General features: G+C 41.0%; 1 protein-coding gene across 1 annotated transcript in view; it reads left to right on the top strand.

Moving 5' to 3' along the window:
* The window catches only part of CCDC146 (coiled-coil domain containing 146), a 147679-nt gene that overhangs the window by 75240 nt on the left and 59096 nt on the right, over positions 1-13343 (top strand). Inside the window, exons 3-4 of the mRNA XM_012747191.2 lie at positions 9126-9208; positions 12115-12324. Coding sequence (XP_012602645.1) covers positions 9126-9208; positions 12115-12324 — 293 coding nt within the window. The remainder of the gene's footprint in view (positions 1-9125; positions 9209-12114; positions 12325-13343) is intronic.

Genomic DNA, 13343 nt, shown 5'->3' with positions numbered 1-13343 from the left:
TTTCAACTATCCATCTGAACATCTGTGACTTCAGCTTCTCCAACTTATGTAGAAACTGCAGATATATCAGGTGTTTTGCCCAATCAGCTTTCTTCATGGGTTCCTAAGGCACCAAAGGCCAGTGGAGTGATGGAGACAGCAAACAGGAAAGGAAACCTCTCCAGGCTTCCTGCTGCTTCCGTGTTTCAACCTGCCAACATACATCCTTGGCCCACCTGCCATTAGGCTTCATACCATTGCTGTCAAAGATAGGACTCAACTTAGAGAAAACACAGCTGGGCGTTCACTAAGTCAAAGCTAGAATCTGGCTGTGTTACCACTAGAATCTGAGCATAGCATCCTCCAGTCCAAAATTCTGCTCTGACTCCTTCTTGTTTACAGCAGTAGTCTGCAAGCATATTTTTAATAGTATTTTATTATTAAAAGCAGTACATATGCATTGGAAAAAATTAGAAAAGACAAGCAAGCAAAAACAAAAACAGCAACATATTCTTACCACCCAGAGAACATCATTTTTACATATTCTTATCCTTCTGGATGAGTATATTCACATACTCATATGTAAAATAAGATCATATTCTACATACAGTTTTTGCTTTCTGGCATAACAAGATGTCTCAGCTTTGCTTTGTGTCTTTCCTACACTGGACCTGAAATTGGCCATTTCTCTGACACTTGCTAGTTTCTTTTAGTGGGAAATGTTATAAAAGACCACAATGTGGGTATTGGGAGTGCTCATTGTTGAGGGGGCATTGTTTCTAGACCATTTTAATGGACAAAACTAGGAAATTTTTTTAATCATGAGTTTATACTCACTTACAATTCAGTTTTAACTTTGTAGTGTTTTCACTTATTTCTTTGGTTTTATAATTGTATATCTTTTACACTGAAAATCTTGATTTCTAATATAATTCACATTTAAGAATTTAAGTTTTATTGAGTTATAATTTACATAACATAAAACTCTCTTAAAGTGTTTCTAATGGTCTTTAGTATATATACAAATTGTATAATCATCACATTCTAATTTTAGAATAATCCCACTATACTAAAGAAACCTCATGCCCATTAAAAGTCTCTCCCCTCCCTCCAACTGCTCTATCTGTAGGCAACCACTAAATACACTTTCTATAGATTTGCCTACTCTGGATATTTTATATAAATGGAATAACATGTTATGTGGCCTTTTGTGTCTGGTCTCTTTAACTTAGCATGTAGGTTTTAAGGTTCATCTATGTTGTAGCAGGTATCAAGACTCCATTCCTTTTTATGGCTGAATAATATTGTATTATATGAATACATTTTTTTTTTTTTTTGAGACAGAGTCTTGTTTTGTTGCCCAGGCTAGAGTGAGTGCCGCGGCGTCAACCTCGCTCACAGTAACCTCAAACTCCTGGGCTCAAGCGATCTTTCTGCCTCAGCCTCCCAGGTAGCTGGGACTACAGGCATGCACCACCATGCCCGGCTAATTTTTTCTATATGTATTAGTTGGCCAATTAATTCTTTCTATTTATAGTAGAGATGGGGTCTCACTCTTGCTCAGGCTGGTTTCAAACTCCTGACCTCGAGCAATTCACCTGCCTTGGCCTCCCAGAGTGCTAGGATTACACGCGTGAGCCACCGCGCCCAGTATATTATATGAAAACATTTTGATATATACATTTTGTCCATTCATCAATTGATGGACATGTCGATTCCTTTTTTGACTATTATAATTGAAGCTGCTATAATCATTTATGTCCAAGTGTTTGTATGAGCATATGTTTTCAATTTGCTTGGGTACATGCTTTGTTTTTGAGTTACTGTCTGGTGTCACTTCTTTTCAGCCTGAAGAATTTGTTTTAGTATTTCTTATAAGGCAGATCTTCCAGAAATGATTCTATTTTGGCTTTTCTTGGGAATGTCTTTATTTTCCTTTTATTTTTGAAAGATATTTTTAATAGAGACAAGATTCTCAATTAACAGCTAGAGATTTTTCTTGCATTCTGTAGCTTTCTGTCCTCCGTTATTTTAAATGAAAAATCAACTGTTTTATTATGATTCCCTTGTACATAATGAGCTGGCTTTTTGGGGTTTTTTCATTGCTGTTTTTAAGATTTTATCTTTATCTTTGGCTTTCAGCAATTTGACCATGATGTGTCTGGGTGTGAATATCTTTTTGTTTATCCTACTTGGAATTCATTGAGTTCTTGGATGTGTAGATTAGTGTTTTGTTATCGTATTTGGAAAGTTTGTTATTCAAATATTTTTTGTTCCTTTTCTCTCTGATTCTCCCATTACATGTAAATTGGTGGGTTTAAAGGTGTCCCTTATTTCTGTGAAGATCTGTTCATTGTCGTCATGCTTTTTCTCTCTCTTCTTCAAATTATATACAGTAGTGCCCACCTGTCCACAATTTGCTTTTTTTGCAGTTTCAGTTCTCCATAGTCAGCCATGGTCTGAAAATATTAAATGGAAAGTTCCAGAAACAAACAACTCATAACTTTTAAATTTTGTGCCATTCTGAGTAGCATGACAAAATCTTACACTGTCCTGCTCCATCCAGCCTGGGACGTGAATCATCCCTGGGGCCAGCACATCCATGTCGTAGATACTGCCAGCCTGTGAATTGCTTAGTAGCCATCGCAGTTATTAGATCTTGTGTTCAAGTAACCTTTATTTTACTTAATAATGGCCTCAAAGCACAAGGCAATTAGCATATGCCAAAGAGAAACCATAAAGTGCTTTCTTTAAGTGAGGAGATGAAAGTTCTCAACTTAATAAGGAAAGAAAAAAAATTGTAACCTGAGGTTGCTGAGATCTGTGACATGAACAAATCTTTTACCTGAGAAATTGTGAAGAAGGAAGAACTCTGTGCATAGCATATATAGGGTTTGGTACTATCTACAGTTTCAGTTACCCACTGGGGGTCTTAGAGCATCTGCCCCAAGGATAAGCAAGAAGTACTGTAATCTCTACTGTCTTCAAGTACCCTCATTCTTCTGCTTGCTCAAATCTATTGTTGAACTCCTCTAGTGAATTTTTCCATTATTATAACTTTCTACTTAGAAATTTCAATTTGGCTCCCTAAAAATTTCTCCTTATTGATATTTTCTATTTGGTGAATTTTCACTATATTCTCCTTTAGTTCTTTAAACATGGTTTCCTTTCATTCTGCAAACATATTTGTAATAGCTGCTTTGACATCTTTGTTAAGTCTGACATCTGCACTCTCCCCAAGGCAGTTTCTGCCTCTATTTTTTCCCTGTGTTTAAAAAAGAGAAAAAAAAAAAAAAAGGATCACACTGTGTAGGGGTCACACTTTGTTTCTTTGCTTGTCTCATAATTTTTTGTTGAAAAGTAGACATTATAGAAAATATATTATAGCCAACTCTGGATTTTGATCCTTCCAGGCTTCTTGTTGCTGTAACTTTGGTATTTTTACTGTTCTTATGTTTATTTGTTTAGTGACTTGGCTGGACTGATTCTGTGAAGTGTATTTCCCCACAATGTGTGTGCACAGCCGCTGATGTTCCTGCTTTGATATTTTTTCCTTGTTTTTATTTTTAAGCTTGACTTCCTGGGGCTTGCCCCTGGGTCAGCCACGGATTGGTTGAGGTTGTGCCTAAGCCCTCCGAGCCAGGAAGGTTTTCATCCTTTTCCATTGGCTCTGTGTGTGTGGCTTGAGGACCACTTTCAAAGTTCAGGGAGTTTACAGTGCCACTCGGGCACTGATAGCTTGGAAACACCTTATCTGATTGTTCTTGGGTGGTCACAACCTTGGACTTTTCCAAAGCCTCCTAGACCACCAGTATTGAGTTTGACTTTGACTCTCTCTGAGCGGAGTTGCTCTGTTAAACTTCTGCTCCGCCTCTACTGATGTCACAAAGCTAGCAGCCTCCTCTGTTCGCCCTCGTGATAGCTATTATTTTTGACTGTGCTCTTAGGCATGGATACTCTGTGCTCTGTTCCAAATAAAGCCAAGCAGAGCTGCAAGTCCTCACAGCTTGCTCAGTCCCCACCCTGGTCAGAGCCTCCGTGTTACTGAGCAGGAGCCGGGGATGTGGGACACTTTGATCTTTCCTGTTTGCCCCATAGAGCAGGACACTGGGGAGGGGGGATGGGCACTGCTGAGCAGCTGCAGCCACCCATGGGGCAGGAGGACAGCTGTCCCACCCAGCTGGAATAGATCTTCAGCAACAGGAAAGCAGAAGAGACAGGCACTTTACTGCCTGCCAGGCCTGCCCAGAAAATGGAGCCCAGGGGTGATGGATGCGGCTCATGGTTCACTTTCTACTGAGTTTCAGTAGATTTAGTTGAATAAATGCTTATCAATTTTTTGTATGCTCTTAGGTCAATTTCTAGAGACGTTAAATGGTTGCCTTAGGTTATTTTGGCCAGTTTAATCCATGTTTCTTTGAGAGAGAGAATTCCTCAAGCTCTTCACCCCACCATTCTGGAAGTCCCACCCCCTTGAGTGGTCTATAATTTATAATTGCACTTAACTGCTTTAACTTACAATATACAGGAAATAATTACAAAAACCCAAATCTATTTACTAACAAGAAAAGTATATAGTTTCAGTATTCTGTAATTTCTTTGTGTCTATCTTCTCAAACTTTGCGCTACGTTACGACAGGGCCCATGTTATGTTCGTTTCTGTTATACAGGGAACGGTAGATAGGAGGTAATGGTCTTTTCAGATTAAGAACAAAACTAAATACTGTACGTGTTTTTGAATAGATGAGCCCACAATTTCCTTACCTAGTGGTTCATCTCCAGAAGCTGGCTGGTTGGCTAGTTACAAGGCCAGCCCCTACTTGGCCTTCATCGTACACACATACATATACAAATGCACGCTTATACACTTATGTTTTCATAATATTTTCCCGGCAACTTTTTTCCTTTAAGAGTATCTATTTGCAAAGGTTTTTTTTTTCTCTAAATATTACTAGATTTTAAAAGTCATCATGCCTATGTCCTATACCCTTTCAGAAACCAATGATAATGTTTGAGACCCAAAATAAGTTATATATTGGCTCAAAAATACAGAGAAAACTTTAGAACCAAAATAAATGTGTTTAAATGTCTACAAAATGTGCCATAACTCAACTTACTACCAGCAATTTGACAGTTGAAAAGTTACACATATGGCAGGGCATGATGGCTCACTACTGTAATCCTAGCACTTTGGGAGGCCAAGGTGGGAGGATGGCTTGAAACCAGGGGTTTCAGACCAGCCTGAGCAAGAGTGAGACCCCATAACTACAAAATATAGAAAAATTAGCCAGGTATGGTGGCGCACACCTATGGTCCCAGCTACTTGGGAGGCTGAGACAGGAGGTGTTTTGAGCATAGGAGTTTGAGGTTGCAGTGAGCTGTGATGAAGCCACTGTACTCTAGTCTGGGAGATACAGCAAGACCCTGTCTCAAAAATTAAAAAAAGCCAAAAACATAAATTATGTTTAAGATGATATATGAATACATCTTAAGATATTTGATACAGTGGGAGGTAGAGCCTCCTCAATGGTCTTAAAGACCCTGTCCACTATATTTCACCCACAGATAAAAAAATGACTGTTGTGGAGATTAGAACTCAGGCCTCACACAAGCTAATATGGCCCTCATGAAAGATCCCCAATGCTTCCAAAAGAAGAAACAGTTTCACATTGCATTTAATGTTTTTCTATCCAGATTTGGGTAGAAATATCATGAAACCTCACTGTGCAAACTCAGACCTATGCATTTTGACAATTACACTTATTCATTTGCTAATGAATATAAGTTTACAAAGCACAGTGCCTGGGATTCTATGCTGGCTGAGAATACAGTGAAGAACAAGATAACCCAGGCCCGCCATTATGGGCCTTACGTAGCTTGGGGAAGTAAAAAAGAATTTTTTTAATCACATAAATAAATTTATAATTGTGGATTCTAATGTTGTATGTTAAGTACAGAGTTCTTTGGGTGGGGGGCAGAGTACGTGGGTATCTCCCTTGGATCTGGACGTCAGAGAAGGTCTTATGAACTGATATTGAAGCCGACTTGTGAGGAGGGAGTTGGAGCAAAATGGGAGGAAAGTGAGGAAGGGCTAATGCAGAGGCCTTGGAGAAGGAAAGGGATTCATGTCTTTATGGAGATGGAAGGTAGCCAGTGTGGCAGAAGCACTATGAGATTGAAGAGGGTGTTGTGAGAGGAGGCTGGGGGGGTCCCAGGGTCATGCATGACCTCAGGGGTATGAATACCAAGGATATATATAGAATTTTATTCCACTTGAAGGGTTTTGAGCACCCAGCAGAACATGACTCTGCCTAATTTTTTTTTATTTCATATTATGAGGGTACAAATATTGTTGAGGTCACCTATATTGCCCTTGCCACCACTCCCCAGTCAGAGCTTTCAGGTGTCCTCAAACTACGGCCCACAGGCCACATGCAGGTGTTTTTGCCTGTTTGTTTGTTTGTTTGTTTTTGAGAAAGAGTCTCGGTTTGTTGTCCAGGCTAGAGTGAGTGCCGTGGCGTCAGCCTAGCTCACAGCAACCTCAAACTCCTGGGCTCGAGCGATCCTTCTGCCTCAGCCTCCCGAGTAGCTGGGACTACAGGCATACGCCACCATGCCCGGCTAATTTTTTTTATATATATATATCAGTTGGCCAATTAATTTCTTTCTATTTATAGTAGAGACGGGGTCTCGCTCTTGCTCAGGCTGGTTTTGAACTCCTGACCTTGAGCAATCCGCCCGCCTCGGCCTCCCAAGAGCTAGGATTACAGGCGTGAGCCACCGCGCCCGGCCTGCCTGTTTGTTTTTTAAATTCAAAATAAGATATGTGCAGTGCACTAATTAGGTAAGCATACACCCATCCCGTCTTCCTCCCTCCCACCCGCCTGACACCGCTAAATGTTTCTTTTTTTTTTTTTTTACATTTTGGTTATATTTTATATCTTTGCCTCTCCCTATGAAGGGGGTAGAGGTATATGCCCTTCCCCTTCACAATGCTCACTACATCCCTAGGATGTGGGCCTACCCACCCCCCAATCCCTGGTGAACACTACCGCCATTTGAGCACCATAGTTTTAATCAGTCAATACTAATTTGATAGTGAGTACATGTGGAGCCCATTTTCCTGATCTTGTGTCACCTCACTTTGGATAATGGGCTTAAGCTTAATCCAGGATAGTATAAGCGGTGCTGGCTTGCTGTTGTTTCTTAGAATTGAGTAATATTTCATTGTGAACATATATCAAATTTTAATAGTCCACTCATGAGTTGACGGGCACTTGGGTTATTTCCATGTCCTTTCAATAGTGAATTGTGCTGCCATAAACATTCGGGTTCAGATGTCTTTATAACAGAATGTCTTATGCTTTTTTGGGTAGGTGCCTAATAATGCTATTGCTGGGTCGAATGGTATTTCTATTTTTAGCTGTTTGAGGTATTTCCAAATTCTTTCCCAAAAAGGTTGCACTAATTTTCAGTCCCACCAGCAGTGTAAGATGTTCCTGTCTCTCTACATCCTCGCCAGCATTTGTTGTTTTGGGATTTCTTAATACAGGCCATTCTCACTGGGGATAGGTGATATCTCATTGTGGTTTTGATTTGCATTTCTCTAATGATTAGAGATGTTGAGCATTTTTTTTATATGTTTGCAGGCCATTATTCTGTCTTTGGAGAAGTTCCTGTTCATTTTGATTGCCCATTTCTTGATAGGGTTGTTTGATCTTTTTCTCATTAATTCCTTTGAGTTCTAGATAGATTCTTGTTATTAGACCTTTATCAGAGGTGTAGCGAGCAAATGTTTTCTCCCATTCTGTGGGTTGTCTATTTGCTCTAATGATAGCTTCCTTGGCTGTGCAGAAGCGTTTTAATTTGATCAGATCCCATTTGTTTGTTATTGATGCTACAGTGATTGCCTTGGGGGTCTTCCTCAAGAATTCTTTGCCTAGGCCATGTCTGATAGGGTTTTCCCAACATCATCTTCTAGGATTCTTAAAGTTTCATGCCTTAGGTTTAAATCTGATATCCATCTTGAGTGGAGTTTTGTGAGAGGTGAGATGTAGCGATCCTGATTCATTCTTCTGCATGTAGCTATCGACTTTACCTAATTTTTAAGAAGATCTCCCTGGAAAGTAGATGAGCAGGAGCCCTGAGTGCAAACAGGGCCAGGGCAGTCAGGAGGTTTTGTAGCGGCCCAGCTGGCAGATGATGTGACTTGGACACTGGGATCAGGGAAGGGAGGAGAAAGTAGATGGATTCAAGAAATCTTTCGGAGGTAAGAACAACAGGGTGGTGAAAATCATGAATCTTTTCTTTAGTCTTATTTTTTTGATACTGTGTCCCTAGCAGTTCAGTTAAAATCAAAGCTAATACAAATGTTCATTGCATTATGGTTTTAAGAAGGTAGAACCTTAGTGTGTAATATTGTGTTATGTGTATTAACTAATTATCACCTAATTCAGAGAGTAAGTCAAAAGTTCTTTTATCAGAAATGAAAAAGGAACAAATAATGCCTCCTCATGTACCGCGTGGACTTCTCATGCTTCTTTGACAGTGGGGGCAGAGGCACCGTGGTCCTGGGAAGTGGTCATGGGTTTTTGGAGCGGAGCCACCTGCATTTAAATTCTGAGTCTGCCTTTAACCAGCTCTACAACATTCAACAAATCACTGAACTTTTCTAAACTTTAGCTTCAAACGGTGATGACAATCTCTACTTCACAAAACATTTTTGAAAAGGAAATAACTGATGAGCAACACTTACCCATTATAGGTGTTCAATAATTATTCATTTTCTCAACTTACAAACAGCCATCCTAGTATACTACACTCTTCAAATTATTTGCTAAACCTTGAAATAGAGGTTTTTCAGAATTAGAAGAATTTGACTCAATTTCCTCAATTTCCAGATGAAGAAATCACAGCCTAGGGAAGTGAAAAGACTTGCCCAAGAACAGAACTTACTGAGGGCAGAAGAGAACTAGAGCTCTTTTCTCCAAACACCCAGCATCTTTCCAATGGACCACACTGTCTCATGTGTGTCCTCTCTAATGTGTAACTGAAAGATTTTATAAAATATTCATATATCGTTTGTATGTCTTGCTTAAGCCTAAAGAGAGTGATGATTAATAGTGACCTTATGTTCTCTTTGCTAGTTACATTCTATGGGAAAAATTCCTGGAACCAGAGTGGCGGAGTTAAAAGCCAAGTATACCTTGCTGCATGACACCGTGGTGAGGTATGCCATTTATCAGTATGGGGACGTTCTTTATCGTCTTTAAATTTCTTTCTTTTGATAAGACCTGTCCATATTTGCATTCCCCCCAAAGCAGGCCCTGGAGCGAGGATTTGAGTGCAAGTGGTTTGAGAAGTGATACAAGAAAGTATCATGAGAGAGTGGGGAAGTGAGACTGGGATGGCAGGAATCCAGAGGGGGATGTGTTAATCCGTGGGATGACACTGCAGGCCCCTGGGGGCCCGGGCTCCCAGAGGACCCTCTGCGTGTCTGCGTACAACACACACCAGAACTCTCTCGCTGAAGAGTGAGGAAACTAGGATATTTGTCTACCAGTTTCCACCCCTTATTGATTAAGACTTGCTCCTAGGGAGAACTCAGTGATTTTGAGGCTTTAAATGGAAAGTCTACAGTAATTTTTTTCGATACACTGCACACTGCACTTAACTGGCAGAGAACTCCATGCAGATCATCTCAGGGCATCCCTCCAACCCTCTTTGTAGATTCAAGGAACATTGTAGCATTTCTCACCCTCTGGACAGCTCTTATCTAGAGCCCACTGGAACTTTATAGGGTGCTCTGACTTGACTTCTCCTCCCCGGCCCACAGCTAAGCTCCCTGGGCCCCAGTGACGAACAGCAATGCAGGACTCAGGCGTTATTTCTTTCTGCTTCCAGGTTGTGTTGCAGAACAGTTACTTCTTTCTACTACCCACATTATACCTCCTCTTGACCCCTAGCTTAGTTCCCTCTCTTGCTGTTACAAACACTCACTATTCTCTCCCACTCCCACCGCCCGGTGGATGGGAAAGGCATGCTGAAGTGGACCCTCCACTCATGCCTTCTGGAGCTGCAGTTGGGGAGATACAGGCTGGAAATATTGAACTAAAATTGAATGAGTTTTCCTTAGAAACCGTGTTAGAAGAGCTTTTAAATTCCCCTCTGTTGACACTATATTTCAAGTATTATATATACATTTGGTTAAATTGCCATTTGTGTTCTGGCTGGAACCCTAACCACTTCGTCATCCTCTTTCTGTGGGAAAACAGGCACCGTGGCCTGGGCCGACACCTTACAATTCTAATAGTTGAAGACTGACACATTAAAGAGATCAGATAACTTTAGATTTACAAAGTATATTAACATTCAAGGAAGTTGAAATGTAAGAGAATAACTTCAGCTGTCATCAATGGAAATGATTTGTGGTGTCATTGCAACTGTTGTTGCTATTTGGTACCTAACACAGTGCCTGGAACATGTTATGTCCCAGTAAATGATTTGCTAGATGCCATTGAGCAAATGACATTTCAAAGCCTGGGAATATGAATGGAGCTGGCAATTTCATCGGAGACAGGCTTAATCATTTACTGGACATCTCTGAAGATTTCTCTTGGTGAAGAAACTGGGTGGGGAGCTTAGACCAAAAGTAGAGTGCTGGCTTTAAAACAGGAAATGGCAAGGGATTGCTTCTGAATAGGAGAGATAGCTAACATGAGGGTTTCTGGGAAAGAAGAATCATGTCTATTGGTAGGGCTGGGGCATAGGTCAGTTCTAGAAGACACTGGGGATTCCGCCAAGTCCAGTTTCTACAACTTCTTCCAGATGTTTAGCCCCGTTCCCTAGAAAGAGCATGTAATTGCAGTTGTAAGAATCGCCTTCTCCTGTGGCATTCAAGTCTAGCTCTAGCTAGGCATCCAAGTTAGGATCAGAAATCTGTAAATTAATTTATGTCCATTATTTCATAGGGAAATTTTTCTTCCTAGTTTCCTAGTAAAGTACCATTGGAAAAATTTATGTCTTTTCTTAGTTCACTAAGGGAGAAAAGATTTTCCTACAATCATGTCAGAAGAATTTAAGAAAGCCAGAGTTGTTGGGGAAGTTCTCCTATCATTTACCCCTCCTATGAAGTCATGATCATTCTTCAAAGTCAAATGCAAATATCACATTCTCATGCTATAACATTCAAATCCTTTGTCATCTCCAAGTGACTTCATCTAGACACCAGTGGTAGTACTTGTAACCTGGTATTCCAGCCACCTATTTATGTCTCCTCCTCTCTGCTTGGATTGCAAACTTCTTGAGGCCAGCCTTATTTACCTCTAGCACCTAACATAGTACAGGGACATGCTATGTGCTATAGAGTACATCATCCCTCAGTATCCATGGGGGATTATTTCTAGGACCTCCGACAAGATCCAAAATCCACAGATGCTAAAGTCCCAGATGTAAAATAGTGTGGTGTTTGCATATAACATACTCCTACTCACATCCTCCTGTATACTTTAAATCATTTCTAGATCACTTTTAATACCTAATATAATGTAAATGCTATGTAAATAGTTGTTATTCTGTATTGTTTAGAGCTGTGGTCCCAACCCCCTGGGCCACAGAGCTCTACCACCCCCTCTGTCCGTGGAAAAATTATCTTCCATGAAAGTTAGGAAAGTGAGGAAGCCTGCCCAGTAGGAAGTAACCAGCTGGCAGGCCAGGAAGGGAAGTTTCATCTGTATTTAAAGCCTCCCCCCATTGCTTGCATCACCTCCTGAGCTCTGCCTCCCCACTCCCCTGCCCCTACCAAATCCGTGGAAAAATTGTCTTCCATGAAACTTGTCCCTAGTGCCAAAAAGATTGAGGACCTTGGTTTAGAGGCTATATGACAAGAAAAAGTCTGTACATGTTCAGTACAGATGAAAATTTTCTTTACACATTTTCAGTCTGTGGGTGGTTGACTCCATGGATGTGTGGCACCCATGGATATGGAGGGCCACCTTTACTGGGCACCAAAATGCTACTGAGTTGAATTGAACCCAGGAATGGGGAGCAGCTTTCCTCACTAGACCCCCAAGGAGACACTAAGCACATTGAGGGTGTATACTTCTCATTGTGCGAATCTGTTTTCATGTTTCCCAGCACCCAAGAGTCGGAGATCCGGCTGCTACAGAATGTCAGACGGTTCACTGAGCAAATACAACACCAGCAGTTTCACCTGCAGCAAGCTGATAACTTCCCAGAAGCATTCTCCACAGAGGTCTCCAAAATGAGAGAACAACTCCTCAAGTATCAAAACGAATATAATGCAGTGAAGGAAAGAGAGTCCCATAATCAGTACAGATTAAAGAGGTAAGTGTGCAGTTCTCTCAGACACACTGAGACAGTAACACCAGCAAAGCTGTTTCCACATAAATGCAATTAGAAACAGCAAACTCAATTAGGAAGTCATTTTCGGTACAAGGAACATGAGATAGCATGGTGACAACGGTTGATTACAAGGCTAGTTCTTCCCTTGATGCTCTAGAATGGACAGTCCCTGAACAAGGTTACACAACTTTTAGAAAAGAGGTTTAGGTGACAGAGATCCCTGCCACATTTTTCAAGTGTCAGAAAAGCCGTAAAGCATTGGGAGCAGCTGCAGCCAAAGAACACACTCCACAAAACAAGGACTTGGCACTCTCATGCCCTCTCCCTGCCCCGACTGTAGCCCCTCGCCCTGCGGCTGTGGCGGTTCCAGATCGCAAGTCCGCGTGGCGAGTGTTTCTCCCCACACACACTTTCCAAACCAGCCTCCACGAGCTGAGGGTCACACCTGGCTCTCTCTATTGTTCTCATATAGCAACAACAGGACCCCACCTTCAACCTTCATCTCCTGTTATACGAAACTATCCCCCAGAATCGAGAAAGAAAGCTATATTTTTTTGGGAGACACATGTACGTGTCTAAATCTAGATTATGTCGTTTAGTGAACTAAAGAAGACATTTATTGCTATAAAAGGACAAATGTTATTTCCAAAATCTCCTCTAACATTTTCCCCATGGAGTAGCAAGTCAGGGGAAGAGTTTATTCAGCAAGTCACACTATTTAGATTACATTTGAAAATGATTGCAATTCAGGTTTTGTGGTGTGCTGTGTGCTGTGTGCGTTGCCCTGGGTATGGGAGAGCAACCAAACTCTCTCTCCTACAATTTGTTACCATTTAAGGTGGCAGAACTTTCTCTGGCTGTTTTTAAGAGCAGGTAGATTTCTGACAGTGCAAATATATATAATTCAGTCCTGCTTAGAGACAAGCAAATGACTTAAGTGACCTCTTGAAGACCTTGCAAGCCCTTGATTTTAAATCCTATCTTTGGGGCCAATTTTTTTT

This window comes from Microcebus murinus, chromosome 9 (assembly GCF_040939455.1).
Source record: "Microcebus murinus isolate Inina chromosome 9, M.murinus_Inina_mat1.0, whole genome shotgun sequence".
Lineage (NCBI taxonomy): Eukaryota > Metazoa > Chordata > Mammalia > Primates > Cheirogaleidae > Microcebus > Microcebus murinus.
This window is presented reverse-complemented; position numbering and strand designations above follow the sequence as displayed.